Genomic DNA, 18,616 nt, shown 5'->3' on the forward strand with positions numbered 1-18,616 from the left:
TTTTTTTTTGAAAAAATATATATAAAATCCAATAAATTATATGATCTCATTTAAAATTGTTTGATATAATAATAATAATAATAAAATAATAATAACAGTATAGTTCAGTACTACTCCTCAGATCATAAACATATACTTTAAAAATAGTGATTTTTTTTGTTCACACACTCAGACAGACAAACAAACAAAATAAAAGATGAAAATAAAAATGAAATTTTTAAAAAAATGAAATGAGATTTATATTTATATGATATATATATATATATATATATATAAAATATATGAAAACATTTTTGTTGTTTGTTTAAAGTGATTGTCAATAAACGCAGCCTTAATGACAACCACAGGACTTGACGACCATATTCTTGTACTTTTTCAGTATAACATTGGAGTTGTCGTCAAAATATAAGACCATAATTGCCGACAGTTTAGTGGGCGCACAGCAAGGCTTAGGAACATTGTATGGATTCATTAGATGGACCAGAGTCTGGACAATGGCATGATTTGTGGCATTCATGTGTGCATTCAATGGGAAACTGCATTCACCGTCGCAGAAGAAGGCAGCGTAACCGTCAGGTGCTATAATCCAATCCTTTTTTTTAAATAAATTATTCAATATATATATATAATGTATTTCAATGATAATATTAATTCAATTGAATTTCTATCAGTTAGGAATCAATTATTAATTGTTAAGTTAAAAACAAATAAACAAAAACAGCAAATGAAATGAAAGTTTTCAATAAGATATATACAGTGTATATATATATCAATATATTTATATATAATTAATACAGTCATATAAATTGTAACTGAAGTCAACTAAATCTATATTATATATATATATAAATAAATACTGTATATATATAAATATAAATATATATGATATATGACCTATGATAAAAAATGTCTTCAATAATGATAGAATATAAGGAAACAATATATATAATAAATATATATATATATATATAACTCATATCTATTACAACACCGACAACAAAAATAAATGACTAAAACATTTCCCAGATATGCTATACCGTAATATAAATATAAATATCATATATATATATCAACAACAAAAAACTAATGCCTAACCTGCCATCCGAGGTCTCGAAACGATACATAAAGTGTCCGTTTTTGGCAACTTCTTCCGGAAGCATATCGATCACTGGGATCTGACAATCAATCAGTTTGAAAGAGAAATTAAAAAAAAAGAAAACAAAATCTTATGATAAAAATATAAATTGTCAGAAGAATTCAAGATTAAGACATCACCGATTGGATCACTTACTAAGATATGGATTCCATTCGTCGTGTTCATAGTAGGACACATCGCTTCTCTTTTTGGTTCTTCGCAGTACAGGTTTGGCGTCGGAGGTCGTGGATGTGTCGCGACGTTTACGTACCGAACCGAACACTGCGGCCAAGTTCTTGAAGTAGGCAATGGTAAAGGCCTGTACGTGTTTGGCTGACTTACCACTGATTATGCCGATCTCATTGGGATCAATGTCGCGATCTGTTTAATAATAATAAAAAAAATTTTGGATAATTAGTTTTTTTTTTTAAATAAACTTATAATGTAGTTATACTGTAGTTTTATTTTTTTTTTGATTAGCAAGCATATAACTGGTTTGTGTAGACAGTATAGCATTAAGGTTACTAATAAATAGCTATGTTTTCAACTGGTTTCCGTGGTGTAGTGGTTATCACGTGCGCCTCACACGCGCAAGGTCCCCGGTTCGATCCCGGGCGGAAACATAGTATTTTTTTAAATCAAATTATAATTATTTTTTAAAGAATAAAGTTTTTTAATACAATATATATATATATATATATATAATTATTTTTTGTTGATTAATCCCCTGTAAAATTAGTTAATATTTTTTGTAAATAAAATAGTAAACATATCAAATAAATTGCCATAGTATCTTTTTTTAGTTTTTTATGTCTAGACTCTATAAAATTATTATGATTATTAAAAATTTTAAATTTATATTATTATTATTATTATTATTATTATATTTTTACAGTACAATAGCTTTTCATTATACTGTATATATTAGCGCATATTATTATTAACATTGTATGATATTTTAAATTATAATAAAATTCTATATAAAAAAATATACTATAAAAAGCTAAATACAACTTTTTTTAAAAATCAAAAATAATAGTAATTATTATTTTTTTAAATCAAAAAATAAATACCCAAATGATCGGATGTGACCCTTAAATACAGTCCAAGATTTTGTTTGGGAAATGCAATCCATGTGATCATAGGATCGGTAACATTGAATGTAATCCATCCGTCTTCAAACGTGATCAACTGATCGCTCACGTAATTTAATAGCCTATCTCTATAAAACAAAATATAAAACCAATTTTTTTAAATTTTATATTTATATTATAGATATATAGACAATAATAGACAAATATTTATATTGTTGTTTAAATTTTATATATATGTGTGTAAAGTAAAGTAAAGTACAATACTTACTGATAAAAAAAACAATAAGATCATTGCAAATAGCATTTTTGAATTTATAATATATATATATCGATAGTATAAACAATATATTTATATAATAAAATACTACACTTGCTTTATATATATAAATATATACTGTTTATATATTATTATGTTTTTTATTATTATGATTGGAAAGTTATTATATTTGAAAAATATTTATATATATGTTTATATGTGATTTTGATATAAATAAATATATTTTATTCTGAGCTCATACTAAAATAATATTTTTTTTTGGTGTACAATATATATATATATAGTAGTACTGTATATTACAGTATATAAGCCATACAAAAGTATAATATCAAATAACATATATAGCTTTACAATATATAATTTTAAAATTTATATATTTGTTTTGTTGTTGTTAAAGAAATTGATTCATTTGAAAAAGTTTTGTATATCATGATTATGTTAAATTTTTAATCAAAATAATATATATTGCGCCATATTATTATACTTCCAGACATTTCTATAATTTATTATTTTTATTTTTTTTTGTTGAGAGACAGCACATAATATTACTTTATAAGTCAAACTAACCTTATATTAATATATAGATATATACTGTATTTATATATATATATTATTAACGGTAATATTAAAAAGTAGACATTCCTTAATAAATAAGTACTTAACCTTTAAGTCCTTATTAAAGTTTTAGTGGTTATACAATATTATAATACAATAAGTACCAGTAATTTTTGGTTATAATAAGTCATTATTATTATTATCATTACTTTATATATCAAAATATTATTTTACCAGTATTTATTTTACTGTAAAATAATAATTATTATAACTAAAAAAAAGAAAACTTTATGGCTTATAAAGTTGACTAGAATTTAATAACTTATATATAATATTTTTAAAAAATAATTAATTGACACTCAAAACTATATAACATATAAAAAGTGGATAATAGTAAATCATAGAAATTAGTTGAAAAATTTTAGTTTTTAAAAATATATATAAAAAATAAAACTTCCAAAAAATAAAAGTACAATATTAGCGATAACTTAAAATGTTATGATTTGTTTGTAATAATGTACTGAATTTTCAAAAAGAAAAAAAATGCTATATTAAAGTACAGTACATTGAAAGTTATATATAATATTGTATATATGCATCAAAATTTAATAAACAGTTACTATTAATAAATTTTTTCGGATAATATAAACAAACATAAGAAAAAAAGAGAGCAATAATTATAAATTTGTTGTAATAATAATAATAATAACTATTAAATACTATTAATAATAATATACTAACTGTGTGTCGTCGTTGTCATCATCAGACCGGGACGATAGAGCATACAAAGTCAATCGATAGGTTTGGTTAACGGGTAGTCGACTTTTGGACAGATCCCGAAACACACGCATCTCGGCATCCAATAGGCTTTCATCGCCAGCTGATACTTGGCTCAGATCGAACCAAAAGTATCGGTTCTTGTTATTGTTGTTGTAGTGATGGCGAGACGAGTGGTGGCGAAGCTTGCGGTCAACTGATCCCAACCGAGACAAACATACAAATAATTTTTTTTTTAAATAGTCAAATATGAAAAATTTTCTGTCATATAATATTGATTCATAATTGGCTTACTTTGGTTGATAAAACTCATGATAATATCTGAATCGTTGATTGCATGCAAACTATTATTGCTTAGCATTTCTCCCTCGAGAACTACCGGCTCTTTATAATTGTTACCGATTTTTAAGTTACCGCTGTCTTTATCCAGCAATGATTTATATAAGTCTATCAGATATTTTGGCGCTGAATTGTCTTTAACTTTAAAACAACAATAATAATTAATTAATTAATGGATTAAACAAATTTTTTAAAATGATTATTATCTGTATAGCATAGAATAGCATAGATAGATATCTACTATTACTACATATAGTTGTCAGGGGGGTAGGGGGCGACTAACCGGGTTGTCTAGGCTTCGGCCGGTGATGAAGACCCAGTAGACTAAGTATTTCGGTTTGCATTTCGTTCCTATCTTTTGTCGGCAAATATTTGTATGCAATGGTTTGGTCCAATTGGTTGTTATCCGTATAGTAGGCCAGCGTCGGCGGCGACAGTGTTTGGCACAGATTGGTGGCTAATATTAATAATATGATGTGCAGAGAGACAAACCAAGCGATGATGGCTTTGGCAGCCATTGTGCTCTCTGTTTGTCCAACAAAAAAAAATATTATCCCAAATAATAATATTATATATACACAAAACACACACAAAAATCCGTATTACTTTTACACAAAAATATATTTCGCACTAAATAAGCAAAAGAAAAAAAACTTGCAAAACAGGCTTCCCTTTCAGCTCCTATACATCCAACTAACTGATTGTTCATAAGTGTAGTACTTCTACGTTAATAAACAGTCCTTTTTGAAGCCACACACGTCTATCTTAAGAGAGAGAGAGAGAGAGAGAGAGAGAGAGAGAGAGAGAGAGAGAGAGAGAGAGAGAGAGAGAGAGAGAAGGCATTTACGGAGAGGTATACTAATAATAATAAGCAAAGGCACTGCCAATCCGTCTTTCAATTTTGAAAAACCAGTCAAAAACAGTATCTCTCTCTCTCTCTCTCACTCTCTCTCTCTCGCATTCCCCTAATGTCTGCTCTCTGCTCTTCTTCAATAAGTTTCAAAAATAATAATAAGTAATCACTTTCTCTAATAACCCAAACCAACAGGTGATCCCATTGAAACATTAAGACACACACACACACACACACACACACACACATATGCACACATTGACGGCTCAATTTACATACCGGGGAGTCATTGAGTATACGGTATCCTATCATCAATATATTATATAGCATTGAACTGGAATTTTTTTAATTACCATATTATCAATAAATTTATATATATATATAATTTATTTTATATTTTAATATATTTTAAGTTTAAGTTTATATAATTTATCACTGTATAGTAAATACTAATAATAAATACTAAATAGCAGTTAAAAAAATTTCAATTAAAAAATATTGTGTGGTAATTCTAGCCTAGAATTTTAAAATTATTATTAATAATAATATTTGTTTAAAAATTACATAAATTTTCAAACCTTATATTTTCAACCTTTCATCCGGTATTTAAACAACTTTATAATTATTATTATTATTATTATTGCTTTCAATTGAATTTGAATGGTTTAAAACATTTTTGACTTTTGAGAAACGAAAAACTAATTTTATACTTTAAAAAAATGTCATACATTTTTAAAATTATTAATCTATAAAATATAAAAACTATATATTATATATTATATAGTTTAAGTTTAAATATTAAAATATTTTTTATTTAAATATTTATACTTAACATATATTGAATAATATTATTATATCATAGTATCAATCAATCAACTACAATTTTAGTTTATAACTTTATTCAGTATAAACAATTGATACATTAGGCATAGTTAATAAAGATATTAATATTTAAATTTAAATTAATTTTTAAAAATTTTTATTAACAAAAAAAAATGCTATTGATTCAAATTATTTTTGTTTTTTTAAGTCTATTGTTTGTCAATCAGTAATTTAATCAATACTAAATGTTTAATAACAAACGTGTATTAAATAATTTAATTATGTATTGAATTTTGAGTGGATTATATAAACAACTACATAAATAATACTATTAAGGATTATATATAAATTATATAATTCAAAGTTAATAAATAAAAACAAAAATTGTATACATACATATATACAGTATATATTAAACTAATTATTCTATTTTCAAATATTTTAATTTAATCCTTTAATTATTAGTAAAAATAAACATAAATTTAATGATAATCATTGGATTTTAGATAAATATTTACCAAAAGGTCATTAGAAAAGTCAATTAAATATTTATTTATTTATCTATAATAATAATGGAAAAATCTAATTTTTACTTAACTTAATAATCTGATAATTGAATAAAATATATATTACTTTAATATAATTATAACGTTTATAAAGTTAAAATTATTACTTTAAGTAATAATCTTTATATAATATTATTTTATATAATTTTGTTTACAAAAAAGTATACTAAAATTATTATATTTTATTACAATATTTTTATTAGAATTTATTTAACAATTTATATAGAGGTATAATATAAGTTATTTTCAATCTTTTACTTAACAACAATCTACTGAATCTATATATTAATATATATATATATATATATATATATATATATATATATATATATAATTTTATTACTATAAAATTAATATTTAATTTAGCCAATAATTCTGTGAATTTTAGTTATTTTTCATTAAAATGTATTTACTGTATAAATATATATTACTGTAGTACTACTGAATATATTGGTATATATTTAGAAAAATATTTAATTTAAAAATTTAATTTATAATTTATAAGTAAATATATATATATATATTATATAATCAAAAAATATTCCTAAACTATACTAATCACTGTACGCTTGACAGTATAGATTGACGTCAATTCTGAATACAGATTATTATAGTCTATGTCTACTAAAAATAAGTTTTATATAATTTTATAAGAATAAATTTTATTTAATGTACCGGTACATTTTTTCAATCAACAATTATTTTTATATATAAAAAAACTATAAAATTATAGTATAGTACTAAAAAAAACATATACCGGTAATAGGATTTACTGTAAACATTTGACAATGATTCTACAAATTTAAATTAATTTACCGGTAAATGTTGATTACCTTTCTATCAAATAGTAATTGTTTTTATTTTTTATCAAACAATTTCAACCAAACTTGTCAATAACAACAACAACAACAATACCATACAATTATATAAATTATTATATAAAGTATTTATCATTATTTTTTGCATAACATGCTATATTATTATGATAATTAATGAATGAAAATAAAATATTTATAAACAATTTTTATCAATTTTATTGATTATCAATTATATATAATGAATTGTTATATAATAAAGTCTATATATATATTTAAATAAACGATCTAAAACATAATAGGTATCTGTTTTCGTTCATTATAAAAAATAATAATAATAATAATAAAATAAAAGATAATAAAATATATATATGAATTAATTATTATCAATAATATCCATAATATGGAAAAATTTAAATATCGACTCAAATATCGATAATAACGTAGACATCGCTTCTGCCAACCTTTTCATGGATTTGCATATTTGAATAAGTTATGGCTTTTACTTCAGTTCCCTAATATATATTATACAAAATTACATAAAAATTTATAAATAAAATTAATCACTTATTTTTCATTTCTTTTTTTTAAATTTAAATCAAATTCAAATAAATCACTTTTCATAATACCTGTGGATGTTTGTCGAGACTAAACGTCTCGCCATAGCCTTTGGCTTTGATCCTATTGTTTTGTCTGTCAAATTCAGTGATCTTTATTTTCTGAAATCAATTCAGTAATCAAATTGATAAATAATTTTTTTTAAAAAGTTGATCCATAAAAACACAATTTATAAAAATAAAATGTTTTGACACTAACTCTGCCAATGAAGAAGGGATCGGCTGAAAAGGCAAACAAAAATTCATCCAAAAACTGATAGAATAGTGACTCCAAGTCATCGCCGGCGACTTCGATGTCGTGCGTGTCCGTCATGTCGACCGTCGATATTTCGGTCATATAAGCAAACATTGCTACTGCCGACTGTTCAAACGCTTCAGCCAATGAGGCGCCCCCTAAATATATAACACATGCGATGGGAATAAATAAACAGAAAAAAACCAGTGGTTACCACTTCTGTACGGATCAGATTACAAGACCTGATTACACGGATCAGATTGGATGCGAGTGAGACATACAGGCGTGGATTCTGTTCAGTGATCAAAGATGAAGAAGAAGATGATGTCATTCATTAGATTTTTAAAAATGTCAAACAATCAAATCATATGCAAAGCATTGACAATCACTTACTGGACATCTGCCGTGTGATCCAAGACTGCAGTCAAAAAACCAACCAAAAGAGAGAGAGAGAGACAAACAATTGTGGGATTAGTTAGTTATTCAACAACAACAACATATCAATTGATTGGGCCTTACATTCATACTGTTGGGGCGGAACTGTTGTGTCCTCTTCGGTAACAGTAATGTCGATTTGATGGCTGTTTGGTATGTTTGTGTTGTCTGACATAACCGTGTCCTCCATGTCTGACCAAATGATACAATCAATCAATAATAATAACAACAAACAACTTATTGTTTATGTTTTACTGTTTTAATAACAATGTATTCAATCAATGACTAAATCAATCAAATGAATGGCATTTATAACTTAAACCACACTTTATTTACAGTGTATTACAGTATTAGCCGTCAATTGTGATGAAATACAGGACAACAATTGTATTCATAAACAACGTTACCTTTAATTGAAGTTCAGATTTATAGTAGTGTTGAATACATATATGGATTGATTTAATAGTAAATACTTTATATAGAAATGTCTATTAATTTATTATAATTATAACAAAACAATTAAACAAAACATTTTTCGTCGATTATATTAATTGTTTATTAATATTGATATCGTTATCAACACATATACTGTATATACCGGTATATACTGTACTGTATATATGTATATATAGTCCATAATATCGGTTATTGACTGTATGTACAGTATGTATGCATCGATTGAGTCACTTATTTGGTTGTGTTACGCATGCGTTGTTTAGTCAGTGTGTATGAGTGTGTGAGTGTGTGAGCAGTGATTAACAATACTATATATGTGTTGCATAAGTGAGTCACTGAGTGAGTGATTGATTTGACTGTATTTAGCACTACTACTACTACTGTTTGTGTATACAAAACACTAGATAGTACTGTAGTAGTAGTAGTAGTGGTGTTGCAGTTGTTGTTGTGTTTAGTGTGTTGTGTGTTGTGTTGTAGTCATAGACTCTCGACTCACAAATTCAATCATAGATTTTATGTGTGAACCTATGGTTTTGAGTCTATTATTATTATTATTATTATTGTTGTTATTTTGATCACTACTACAGTATATAATATAATACTATAACTAATACTACAATACGATAGAAACAGTTGTGATGAATGGTTAGCAATGTTTTTCTAGTGGACAACAATTGATTGACAAAAAAGACAATAATATTATTATTATTGGACACCAAATGAGTGATACATTTATGGACTCAATTATAGTGATAAACAAACAATGATTTTTTTGATTCACTAAATTGATTGTCAAAAAGTTTTTTTTATTGCTGTTATTATTGTTGTTGTTGTAATCAAAATGAAAATGTTTACAAAAATTCAGTTATTATTGTTTTTTTTATAAATAATAATTATTATTATTAGTTATTAATATTATATTTATTATTGATTTTTTTTTAAATTTAGTTTTTTTGTTGTTGTTATTGTCTTATTTTATTGACATTTGATTTTAATTGTTAAATAATGTTAACATCAATAATATAAATAATAATAATAATAACGAAATAATTGCCGATCAATAACACGTATGTATTTTAAATGTGATTTTTTGATTTTTGTTTACAATATCATAATATTTTTATTGTATAATATATTTAAATTTTATTTATTTTTTTATATACTCTAAGCATAACTTATAATATTATTGATATATTATAATATAATATATCACAATGTGATTACTAGTAATGTGCTAAATATTACAATACAAGTATACAATATATTATAATTACAAATTGAATGAATCAATGAATGATCTGATATTTGTCAACAATAAATAAAAATGTTTGTCATTTACATTATATGTATATTTGATATCCTATATAATATAAATACATGAAAAAAATAATAACAAAATCAATTAAATGAGTCACCAATTAGTTCCCATACATTATCATTGTATCTATTTTTTGTTATTGTTGTTGTATAGACACTAATAATAAATTGTTGTATAATTAAACATATAATTTGCTTATATCATTGTGTATTATTGAACTGGATTTGATGAAATCAATACAATAATCAAATTTTTTTAATTGTATAATATATTAACAAATGTCATCGTTTACAACATTTATTAGTCATAGATATTTTTCAACAACAAAAAAATTAAAATAAGTAATTATATATACTTTATATAAGATTGTTTGATGAGGTTTGAGGAAATAATTTTTTGTCATCAATGTAACTTTTATTTTAGTAAAATAGTATTATTACTGTATAATAATAAAAATAGTAGTTAGACAAGTTTTAAGTTTTTTTTATTTTTAAAAATTAGTTTAAATTTATATTAATCTAAAGTACATAGACCTGGATTACATGAAAATTTGTAGTGTTTTTTTTAAATAATATAATATAAAGTATTATTATTATTTTAATTTATTCATATAATTATTTACAATTGAGTTGAAACTCATTTACTCATTATATATATATTCTACTAATTATATTATAATAATAGTAGTAATAAATTTTATTATATTATATATAAAATTATTTTGTATAGTTAAGCAATTTATAATTTAGCACATATTTATATATACTGTATATACGATATATATTTATATGTTGGCTGTCAATGTAATTAAAATGACATTTAAAAAACATATTTATTATCTTATAGCCAGCTGTTAATAGGGCTTTCAATTGTTTTTTGTGTCTATAAATCTAGCATTTATAATTTATATATATATATATATATTTATAGACTATATTATAGAGAGTATATATTTTATTATAAGTATTAGCTAGACTACATATTAAATTGAAACAATTTTTATGACACCTATTGCTTACACACACACAAAGTTGTTATAAACATGCTATCAATTATACATACATTCAATTTGTAACATACAATTTGTATACTATATACTGTATATTATACAATACAATACTGTATACACGATTGTATTTAATATAATATAATGCTCGCAATCGATTTTTTTATTATAAGTTATGCTTCATATATATACATATATATTTCTAAATATAAATTTATTACTTTTTATTTTATTTCAATTTTTATGAAAATTTAATGTAATTAATGAAATTAATGAAAAACGATGCCAAAAAAAATAATAGTTTTTGAGTACAAATAAGGGTAGAGAGAAAAAAATCCAAACCAATATGTTAATGTATAATTTAATATTTATTATTATAAAAATTACATAAATAATTTATTTTACACCTAGATTATAGATTTATGTATGAAATTATTGCTAATAATATTATTTTTTTAATTTTCAAATTATATATCCTTGAGTAGAGTTATGAGATAATGATTTGAAAAAAAATCACTTACGATTAGCTCTAAGCTATTGTTAATATTTGTGAAGTATTTCAATGATTAACTATCATATAATATAATAATAATAATATATTTATAAATAATCTTTCTATACATAGTATTTAATATAGTTATATATATATACACACACATTGAGTATAAGTTATATATCAAAAGTTATTGTACTTAATATGTTATATATTATATATTGGCTAAACATTAGCGATATTTATATATATATAATAAAATCAATAGGCATTAATATTTGAGTTATTTTAGTGACAAAAGTGATATATAAATATATTATATAATATATACAGAGTATATACAAGAAAAAAGTAATTTATTTTATTTTTATCATTTGATTTTTTTTTATTATTATTATTTCAGTCATATATATAATGAAGAATGAATTTTCTTCATAAAAGCGGATTTTATATGATTTTTTGATGAAATCAAAGTTCAGTTTTTATTTATCACCGATTGGATGAATGAACAAAACGTTTTGAATTTGTGATATAAACAACTGATATCTGCATTTAAGAGATTTCATACGTTTTTGTTTTTTTTTCTCATAAAATTCATCATAAAATCATTATTGATATTATTATTATTATTGAAGTGAAAGAGTCTAAATATATATATATGAAATGAAACCAAACAACAAAAGTCCTGGTATTTCACAGAGAGGTTACGTATCGTCCAACGAAAGCGGTTCCAGTAGTAATGATATACAACCGAAACAACTAGCGAACAACTCCAGAATCAAACAACACTCCCGAGGCCTTAGTCAGGGCTCATACACCTTCACCACACAGAGCAGCGCACACAACAACGAGTTTTCGGCCGCCAAAACAATAGTAGGCCACACTTCCAATAGTTCCACTGAAGATTATCTTAACGATGATTCCGGTAAAGAGTCGTCGACGACGACAACAGCACACACCACACACTTGGCCAACAACAACAACAATGGCAGTTCCAGTGGGGCCGAAGCCGGCGGCCCATCCAATCAGTCGAATCTCCAGCAGTTCAGTTCAACTGACGAATTGGATTCACTGATACCCCACTCATCCGATGCCACCCAAAGAACTCGTGCCGTTTTAGAGCACTTCCAATCAAAGATAATTCGCACCAAAGAGGCCATCAAAACTGAACAGAATTCGCGGGACGAAAATGTCAACGAATATCTTAAGCTGGCGGCCAATGCCGACAAAAATCAATTGCAAAGAATTAAGAGTGTTTTCGAAAAGAAGAACCAAAAGTCGGCCCAAACTATCGCACATTTGCAGAAAAAGTTAGACAATTATAGCAAAAAGATTAAGGAAACTGAAAAATTTGGTTACCATCACAAACAGACACGAGAAATAATACGTGATTTTGGACAGGGATTAAAGGATGTCGGCGTCAATATCAGGGAAGGAGTGACCGGTGTGTCTGGCAGTGTCATCGGTGGTATCAAATCCAGTATTCATTCAGCCGGAGAGTAAGTAGTATTAAGACAACTATGCTGTATATAAATTTGTTAATTGATTTTTTTATTGCTTTTGCAATTTAATGACTAATTAGAATTAATTATTAAAATTAAAATTATTTGCATATTTTCTGCATAAGTTGTGTGTCTGATATTATAAATAGTTTTTTTTCATAGCAATTGTAGTCATCATTATTATTATTATAATACTTTATAAATATAAGTAGACTTTCAACTCGACCCTCAACTTGACTTTCAAAAATGCTATAAATATTTGTCATATAATACATACACTCAAATAAAACAAAAAAATAAGATGTTTTCAAAAAATCTCAAAAATACAAAATATATAAATAAATACATGTATAGAGAGTGTATGTACACCAGTATATGAATGAATGAAAATTGAATGAAATAGTTTTCAGTTCAATGATATAGTATTTCAACCGCTAATCCACACACAAAACAGTTTACTAAAAAAATATTATTTATATATAACTTATATATAATGTTATGTTTTATATATTACAGGACTGTTATGACAAAACCGAAAGAATTTTTCAAGAATCGCTTCACGAGCTCTGAAAATGTTAACTCATCTGAAAGTATGTTTCCATTCATTTCATGATTTAAATCATGAAAATATTGCACATTTTATTTCAATAGAAAAATGTTTTTATTTTATTTTTAAATATATATATAATTTAGTATTAATTCAAAAGAAAGAAAGAAAAAATCTTTACAAATAATTTTTTGGTCCAATTATTTATTTATTTTATTTTTTTCTTTCATTGAAGAAGTTAACGATGAAACAAGTGGTACTTCAACTGTTGACAATGAATGCGGAGATAATATACACAAAGTGATTGTAGTGAAGAATGGTATGGGCGGAGCTCAGCCTACGGCATCAGCAGCAGCTCAGCATCATTTAGCACACAGTCATAGTCAAAGTCATAGCCATAGTACTAAATATACTACCGATGATGACGATAGTTCCAGTATCACCAGCGGATCTGGTCGTGTAGGACAACAAATTATTGCGGCCGCCGCTGCCAGTTTGGACAGTTCGTCGAGTCCGCTACGCAAGAATACCGTACTGCACAGTACCGGTGCTCATCAGAGTAGTCATATACCGGTAGTGACTGCGTCGTCCGAGAGGACAGCTGTTACGCCGACATCGATGGCTGATTTTGAACAAATTGTGATTGAGCTTAAAGAACGCCGAGAACAATGTCGATGTCTGGCTGAAGAGGTCGAGTCGATGAAAAGCCAATTGCAAAACGAGTGTTCAGCCTTTCACCAGTCATTGCAAGAGGAACGGTATCGGTTTGAGGTATATTATCGCCCGATTTCACAGTACATTGGACTTAACGTGTAATTAAACTGTAGTAAAGGCACCAAAAAAAATATAATAAAAATATATAATCATTAGATGACAGACAACACACACACACATATATATAATGAATATTTTAAAGAAAAAAAATCTTTCTCAACACTTAAAAACTTTTTTGAATTTTTATTTTTGTTAACTTTTGAATTTATTGTATGCTATTTATTATATTTTTTTTTGTTAGTTTTATTTATTTATTTTTTTATTGTCATTTATTTCACACAGAGATTAGAGGAACAGATGAATGACTTAATTGAATTGCATCAAAACGAAATTGAAAATCTTAAACAAAATATGGTCGACATGGAGGAGAAGGTCCAATACCAGAGCGAGGAACGGCTCCGGGATGTACACGAAATGCTTGAGAGCTGTCAAACAAAGGTATGTTTATTATTAGTATTTATTTCTTTATTTTGTGTGTCTATTACTTGTCATAGTTAGTGTGACATGAAATGGTAATTAAAATGTTTTATATATATATATATATATATGTATGTCATTAGATCTCACGTATGGAACACCAACAGCACCAACATCTACAACAACTCGTTAATCTCGATTCACTAGAGAACTCCAATGCCAGAGCACTGGTATTAAAGCTCATAAACGTTGTGCTAACTATACTTCAGGTTTGTCCTCTACACACACACACACACACACACACACACTCACACTGTTGTTATTAATAATAATTTATATTAATAATTAAATTCATTAAATACATTTAGGTTGTCTTATTATTGGTGGCAACCATAGCAAACATAATATCACCGTTTCTACAAACCAGGTAATGACATAAAAATAATATATCTTTATATACTGTATATGAAAATAACATTTTATTTAATTTATTATTTTTTTAAGATTACGAATCGTGTCTAGCATTTTACTATTAATAGCAATTATGTTAGTCTACCATAACTGGCCAGACTTTGGTTTGTGGACTCGGCAAAAGATATCGGAAAATTGGATCTATTTTTCATCATCGACTTGAAGAGTCGCCGTCTCCGCCGCCAACCATAACTAATTGATTACTAAATTTGATTGATTTGATTAGTTTGGGTTTTGTTGTTGTTGTTGTTGATGACTGCTTGACAATACTTAACAACAATCATTTCAAGACAATTTGCATTTAAGCAATGCTATCAAAAAACAAAGACACAAACAAACAAACAAAACAATAGCTATATTTTTATGGATGACTTTCTGACCATCGGTTGAAAGTTTTTGAAGTGATAATCAATTTGTGATATATATATATATATGTCTATATCTATCTCTCTCTTTTCCACCCCTTTATAGTACTATAATATATTGGCTTTCAAAATGGTATTATATATATATGAATATGATTTTTTTAGGTATAATGAATGAACTATTGAATACTTATCTATAATTAAAAATAAATATTTATAAAAAAAATCTGAGCCAAAAAAAACTGTATACTCTATTAATTCAATTGACTCGTTTGTGCTAAGATTTAGGAAAAGTGCCCAAAAATTGTTTTTTTTTGTTATCTTTATTTTATAAATATATAAATAAATATATATATATATTGTATGAAAGATTAGTTTATACAAATATATAATCTATAAATCTATATAAATATGATTAATTATTATTGATTTCATAAAATAAAATAATAAATTAGATTTAAGATTTTATTTTATTTAAATACACTTAAATAAATTGATATTTTAAATGTTTAGGAATCTCTAAAAATAAAATAGTATTAATACTTTTTAAAAAAAAGAATCAGTTTTTTGATATTTTTTATTTTTTACAAATTAAATAAAACAACATTTTTCCATTCATTATCATTTTATAAATATATATTAACTTTTTTAAAAAATGTGATTTTTGTAATTTAAAAAAATACATTGTGTCATAATTTATATTATACTGTATATTATTATTATTTTTTAAGTACATTATATTAATGATAATTATTAAATACATTTAAAAAACTAAATATTGTATTACACGATAATTATTAATTTGTTTTGTCAAAAAAATAAAATAAAAACTCATTTAATTGACATGGATACATATTGATTGTGTATATGTACAGTATGTGTGTGTGTGTGTGTGTGTGTGTATGTGTGTTTGTGTATGTGTATGTATGTGTATGTGTGTGTATGTGTGTGTATGTGTATGTGTGTGTATGTGTGTGTATGTGTATGTGTGTGTATGTGTGTGTATGTGTATGTGTGTGTATGTGTGCGTGTATCTATTTTGTAACTACTAATTATACTTTATAATAATTATCTGGGCAATCAAATATATTGATTTTCTATATTAATGTTAAAAATATCATATATACAGTATATCTATATAATGACTACAAACACGATATATATATAAATTTATATAAAATATTTGGCATTTAGTTAGTGTTGTTATATAATAATAATTGTTAATTTTGCAATTGATTTCATTGTTTTTGGCAATTATTGTGTTTAATTTGCAATTGCATAAAATTACAATTTTTAAAAATAACTATTAAATAAATTTAAATATATCATAAGTTGAATCACTTATTTAATTTTGATGATAAGTGTTACTGTTATTATATATGAGTTTAATAAATGTGATGATAAAAAATAATATAAAGAAATTGCTATTTTCAAACAAACTTTGAAAAAGTTTAGTTTACTGAAATCTATACAAGCGTTTTTGTGTGTCTGTCTGTGTGTTTGTAGCATTTATTTTTGCGAATTTCGAAATTATGATTTCAGATTCGGTTATATCATTAAAAATAATGTATAGGGGATTAGCATTAAAATTCTGATATCTCTTAGAAAATGGCGGCAAAAGTAAATTGATAAAAATTTTAACGTTTAGAATTGTATAGAGCATCAAAAATAAGATAATAGATAAACATTATTTTTTCAAAAAAATGGCAGCAATAGTAGGACTAGTTGAATTTATTTTGACATACTGAATTATTTGATACCCAACATGACTATAGTTGAATTTATTTTGTCATACTGAGTGATTTGATACCTCACATAACTATAGATGACTTTATATTGACAAATCACCGTTAAATTACATTATTTATACTAATATTACTGTATATTTATATTAAATTTATTCTTTAAATTTAATTTATAATAAAAATAATTTTTTAGTGACATCTAAATGATAGTATAAATAAAAATATTTACAGTACAGTACATTAATATTACCGAAAATCAATTGCAGTATTTTAATTAAAAAATTATCGTTAAAAAGTAGATAATTTTAATTAATTAACTGTATTTACAAAACTAATTAAATTATTACTAATACAAACCTATTGTACCTAAGCATACATTTTACACATTATTGATAAAAAACAATAATTATTGATCACAAGTGTTAACTCAAACAGACGAGTGCTTATTAATTCAATATATTTTTCTTTAATTAAAATAATTAAAAAACATTTTACTATTTTATTACCATGATACTATTTTATGTTTTTATGTTATTATTATTAAATATTTATTTATAAATTGATGTTAAGGTTACAAATTATTTAATTGAATATATTGTACACAATTTTAATAGTGAATGATTTGCCAAATTTGATAAATACTATAAAAATTTAGTCAATAATACTGTATATAGTTTTTCATAAACCATTGCTTATAAAATCTACTTTTATCACAATTTATTAGTTTTTCATTTTAAAATTATGATTTACATTACATATGAATTATCACTATTACATTATTATCATTGATGTTAATTTTTAAACATTAAAAAAATATTAGTAATACGGTATATGAGGCGTATTTATCATTTACAAGTATTTTAGATATTTTAATGAAAATCGCATTTTTCAAATATCTAATTATTTGATTACAATATTAACAATTGATAATATATTTAATGGCTTATTTAAGTACAGAATATATTGTACATGTACTGTATATTTCAAGTACACTATTAAGTA

The 18,616-nt window shown here is 24.7% G+C and overlaps 3 protein-coding genes and 1 non-coding gene across 5 annotated transcripts; 2 read left to right on the forward strand and 2 right to left on the reverse strand.

Moving 5' to 3' along the window:
* Window positions 1-263: 263 nt before the first annotated feature.
* Window positions 264-5,244, reverse strand: LOC128954943 (bone morphogenetic protein 7-like). The gene is made up of 9 exons (XM_054300559.1): window positions 5,201-5,244; window positions 4,784-4,937; window positions 4,461-4,703; window positions 4,133-4,318; window positions 3,803-4,034; window positions 2,209-2,357; window positions 1,292-1,516; window positions 1,096-1,175; window positions 264-592 (listed from the first exon to the last, which is right to left on the reverse strand). The coding sequence occupies exons 2-9, from the start codon at window positions 4,884-4,886 to the stop codon at window positions 332-334; spliced, it is 1,479 nt and encodes a 492-aa protein (XP_054156534.1). The 5' UTR covers window positions 4,887-4,937; window positions 5,201-5,244; the 3' UTR covers window positions 264-331.
* Window positions 1,686-1,758, forward strand: Trnav-cac (transfer RNA valine (anticodon CAC)). Its single transcript has one exon. It is a non-coding gene; the product is annotated as a tRNA-Val (tRNA).
* A 2,414-nt stretch (window positions 5,245-7,658) lies between the features above and the next one.
* On the reverse strand, window positions 7,659-8,907 carry LOC128956367 (protein archease-like). The gene is made up of 7 exons (XM_054302097.1): window positions 8,776-8,907; window positions 8,605-8,712; window positions 8,479-8,503; window positions 8,367-8,377; window positions 8,050-8,243; window positions 7,863-7,952; window positions 7,659-7,748 (listed from the first exon to the last, which is right to left on the reverse strand). Exons 2-7 carry the CDS (start codon window positions 8,708-8,710, stop codon window positions 7,659-7,661), a joined length of 516 nt encoding a protein of 171 aa, XP_054158072.1. The 5' UTR covers window positions 8,711-8,712; window positions 8,776-8,907.
* Window positions 8,908-9,949: 1,042 nt separating this feature from the next.
* On the forward strand, window positions 9,950-16,028 carry LOC128954873 (transmembrane and coiled-coil domains protein 2-like). Of its 2 annotated transcripts, none has more exons than XM_054300477.1 (8): window positions 9,950-10,043; window positions 12,197-13,292; window positions 13,812-13,885; window positions 14,081-14,613; window positions 14,899-15,054; window positions 15,177-15,302; window positions 15,402-15,460; window positions 15,538-16,028. In XM_054300477.1, the coding sequence occupies exons 2-8, from the start codon at window positions 12,457-12,459 to the stop codon at window positions 15,665-15,667; spliced, it is 1,914 nt and encodes a 637-aa protein (XP_054156452.1). In that variant the 5' UTR covers window positions 9,950-10,043; window positions 12,197-12,456; the 3' UTR covers window positions 15,668-16,028. The 2 variants fall into 2 exon arrangements, with proteins under 2 accessions (XP_054156452.1, XP_054156451.1); XM_054300476.1 differs by having other exon boundaries at window positions 14,078-14,613; window positions 15,538-16,025.
* Window positions 16,029-18,616: the final 2,588 nt, after the last annotated feature.

This window comes from Oppia nitens, unplaced genomic scaffold (genome assembly GCF_028296485.1).
Source record: "Oppia nitens isolate AA-2021 unplaced genomic scaffold, nextdenovo-longstitch-racon4-pilon3 scaffold2_pilon_pilon_pilon, whole genome shotgun sequence".
NCBI lineage: Eukaryota > Metazoa > Arthropoda > Arachnida > Sarcoptiformes > Oppiidae > Oppia > Oppia nitens.

Bases quoted from the DNA above. Each gene is read 5' to 3' on its own strand.
- LOC128954943 (XM_054300559.1), bottom strand. From the start codon at position 4,886: ATGAACAATCAGTTAGTTGGATGTATAGGAGCTGAAAGGGAAGCCTGT. The intron at 4,035-4,132 runs GTAAGCCAATTA...GGTTGGGATCAG, and splicing joins CATGAGTTTTATCAACCAAA to TTGACCGCAAGCTTCGCCAC. The intron at 1,517-2,208 runs GTATTTATTTTT...ATTATTAAACAG, and splicing joins GGTCACATCCGATCATTTGG to ATCGCGACATTGATCCCAAT.
- LOC128954873 (XM_054300476.1), top strand. From the start codon at position 12,457: ATGAAACCAAACAACAAAAGTCCTGGTATTTCACAGAGAGGTTACGTA. The intron at 13,293-13,811 runs GTAAGTAGTATT...TATATATTACAG, and splicing joins AGTATTCATTCAGCCGGAGA to GACTGTTATGACAAAACCGA. The intron at 13,886-14,077 runs GTATGTTTCCAT...CTTTCATTGAAG, and splicing joins AAATGTTAACTCATCTGAAA to AAGTTAACGATGAAACAAGT.
- LOC128956367 (XM_054302097.1), bottom strand. From the start codon at position 8,710: ATGGAGGACACGGTTATGTCAGACAACACAAACATACCAAACAGCCAT. The intron at 7,953-8,049 runs GTTAGTGTCAAA...AATTGATTTCAG, and splicing joins ATCCCTTCTTCATTGGCAGA to AAAATAAAGATCACTGAATT. The intron at 7,749-7,862 runs GTATTATGAAAA...AATATATATTAG, and splicing joins GTCTCGACAAACATCCACAG to GGAACTGAAGTAAAAGCCAT.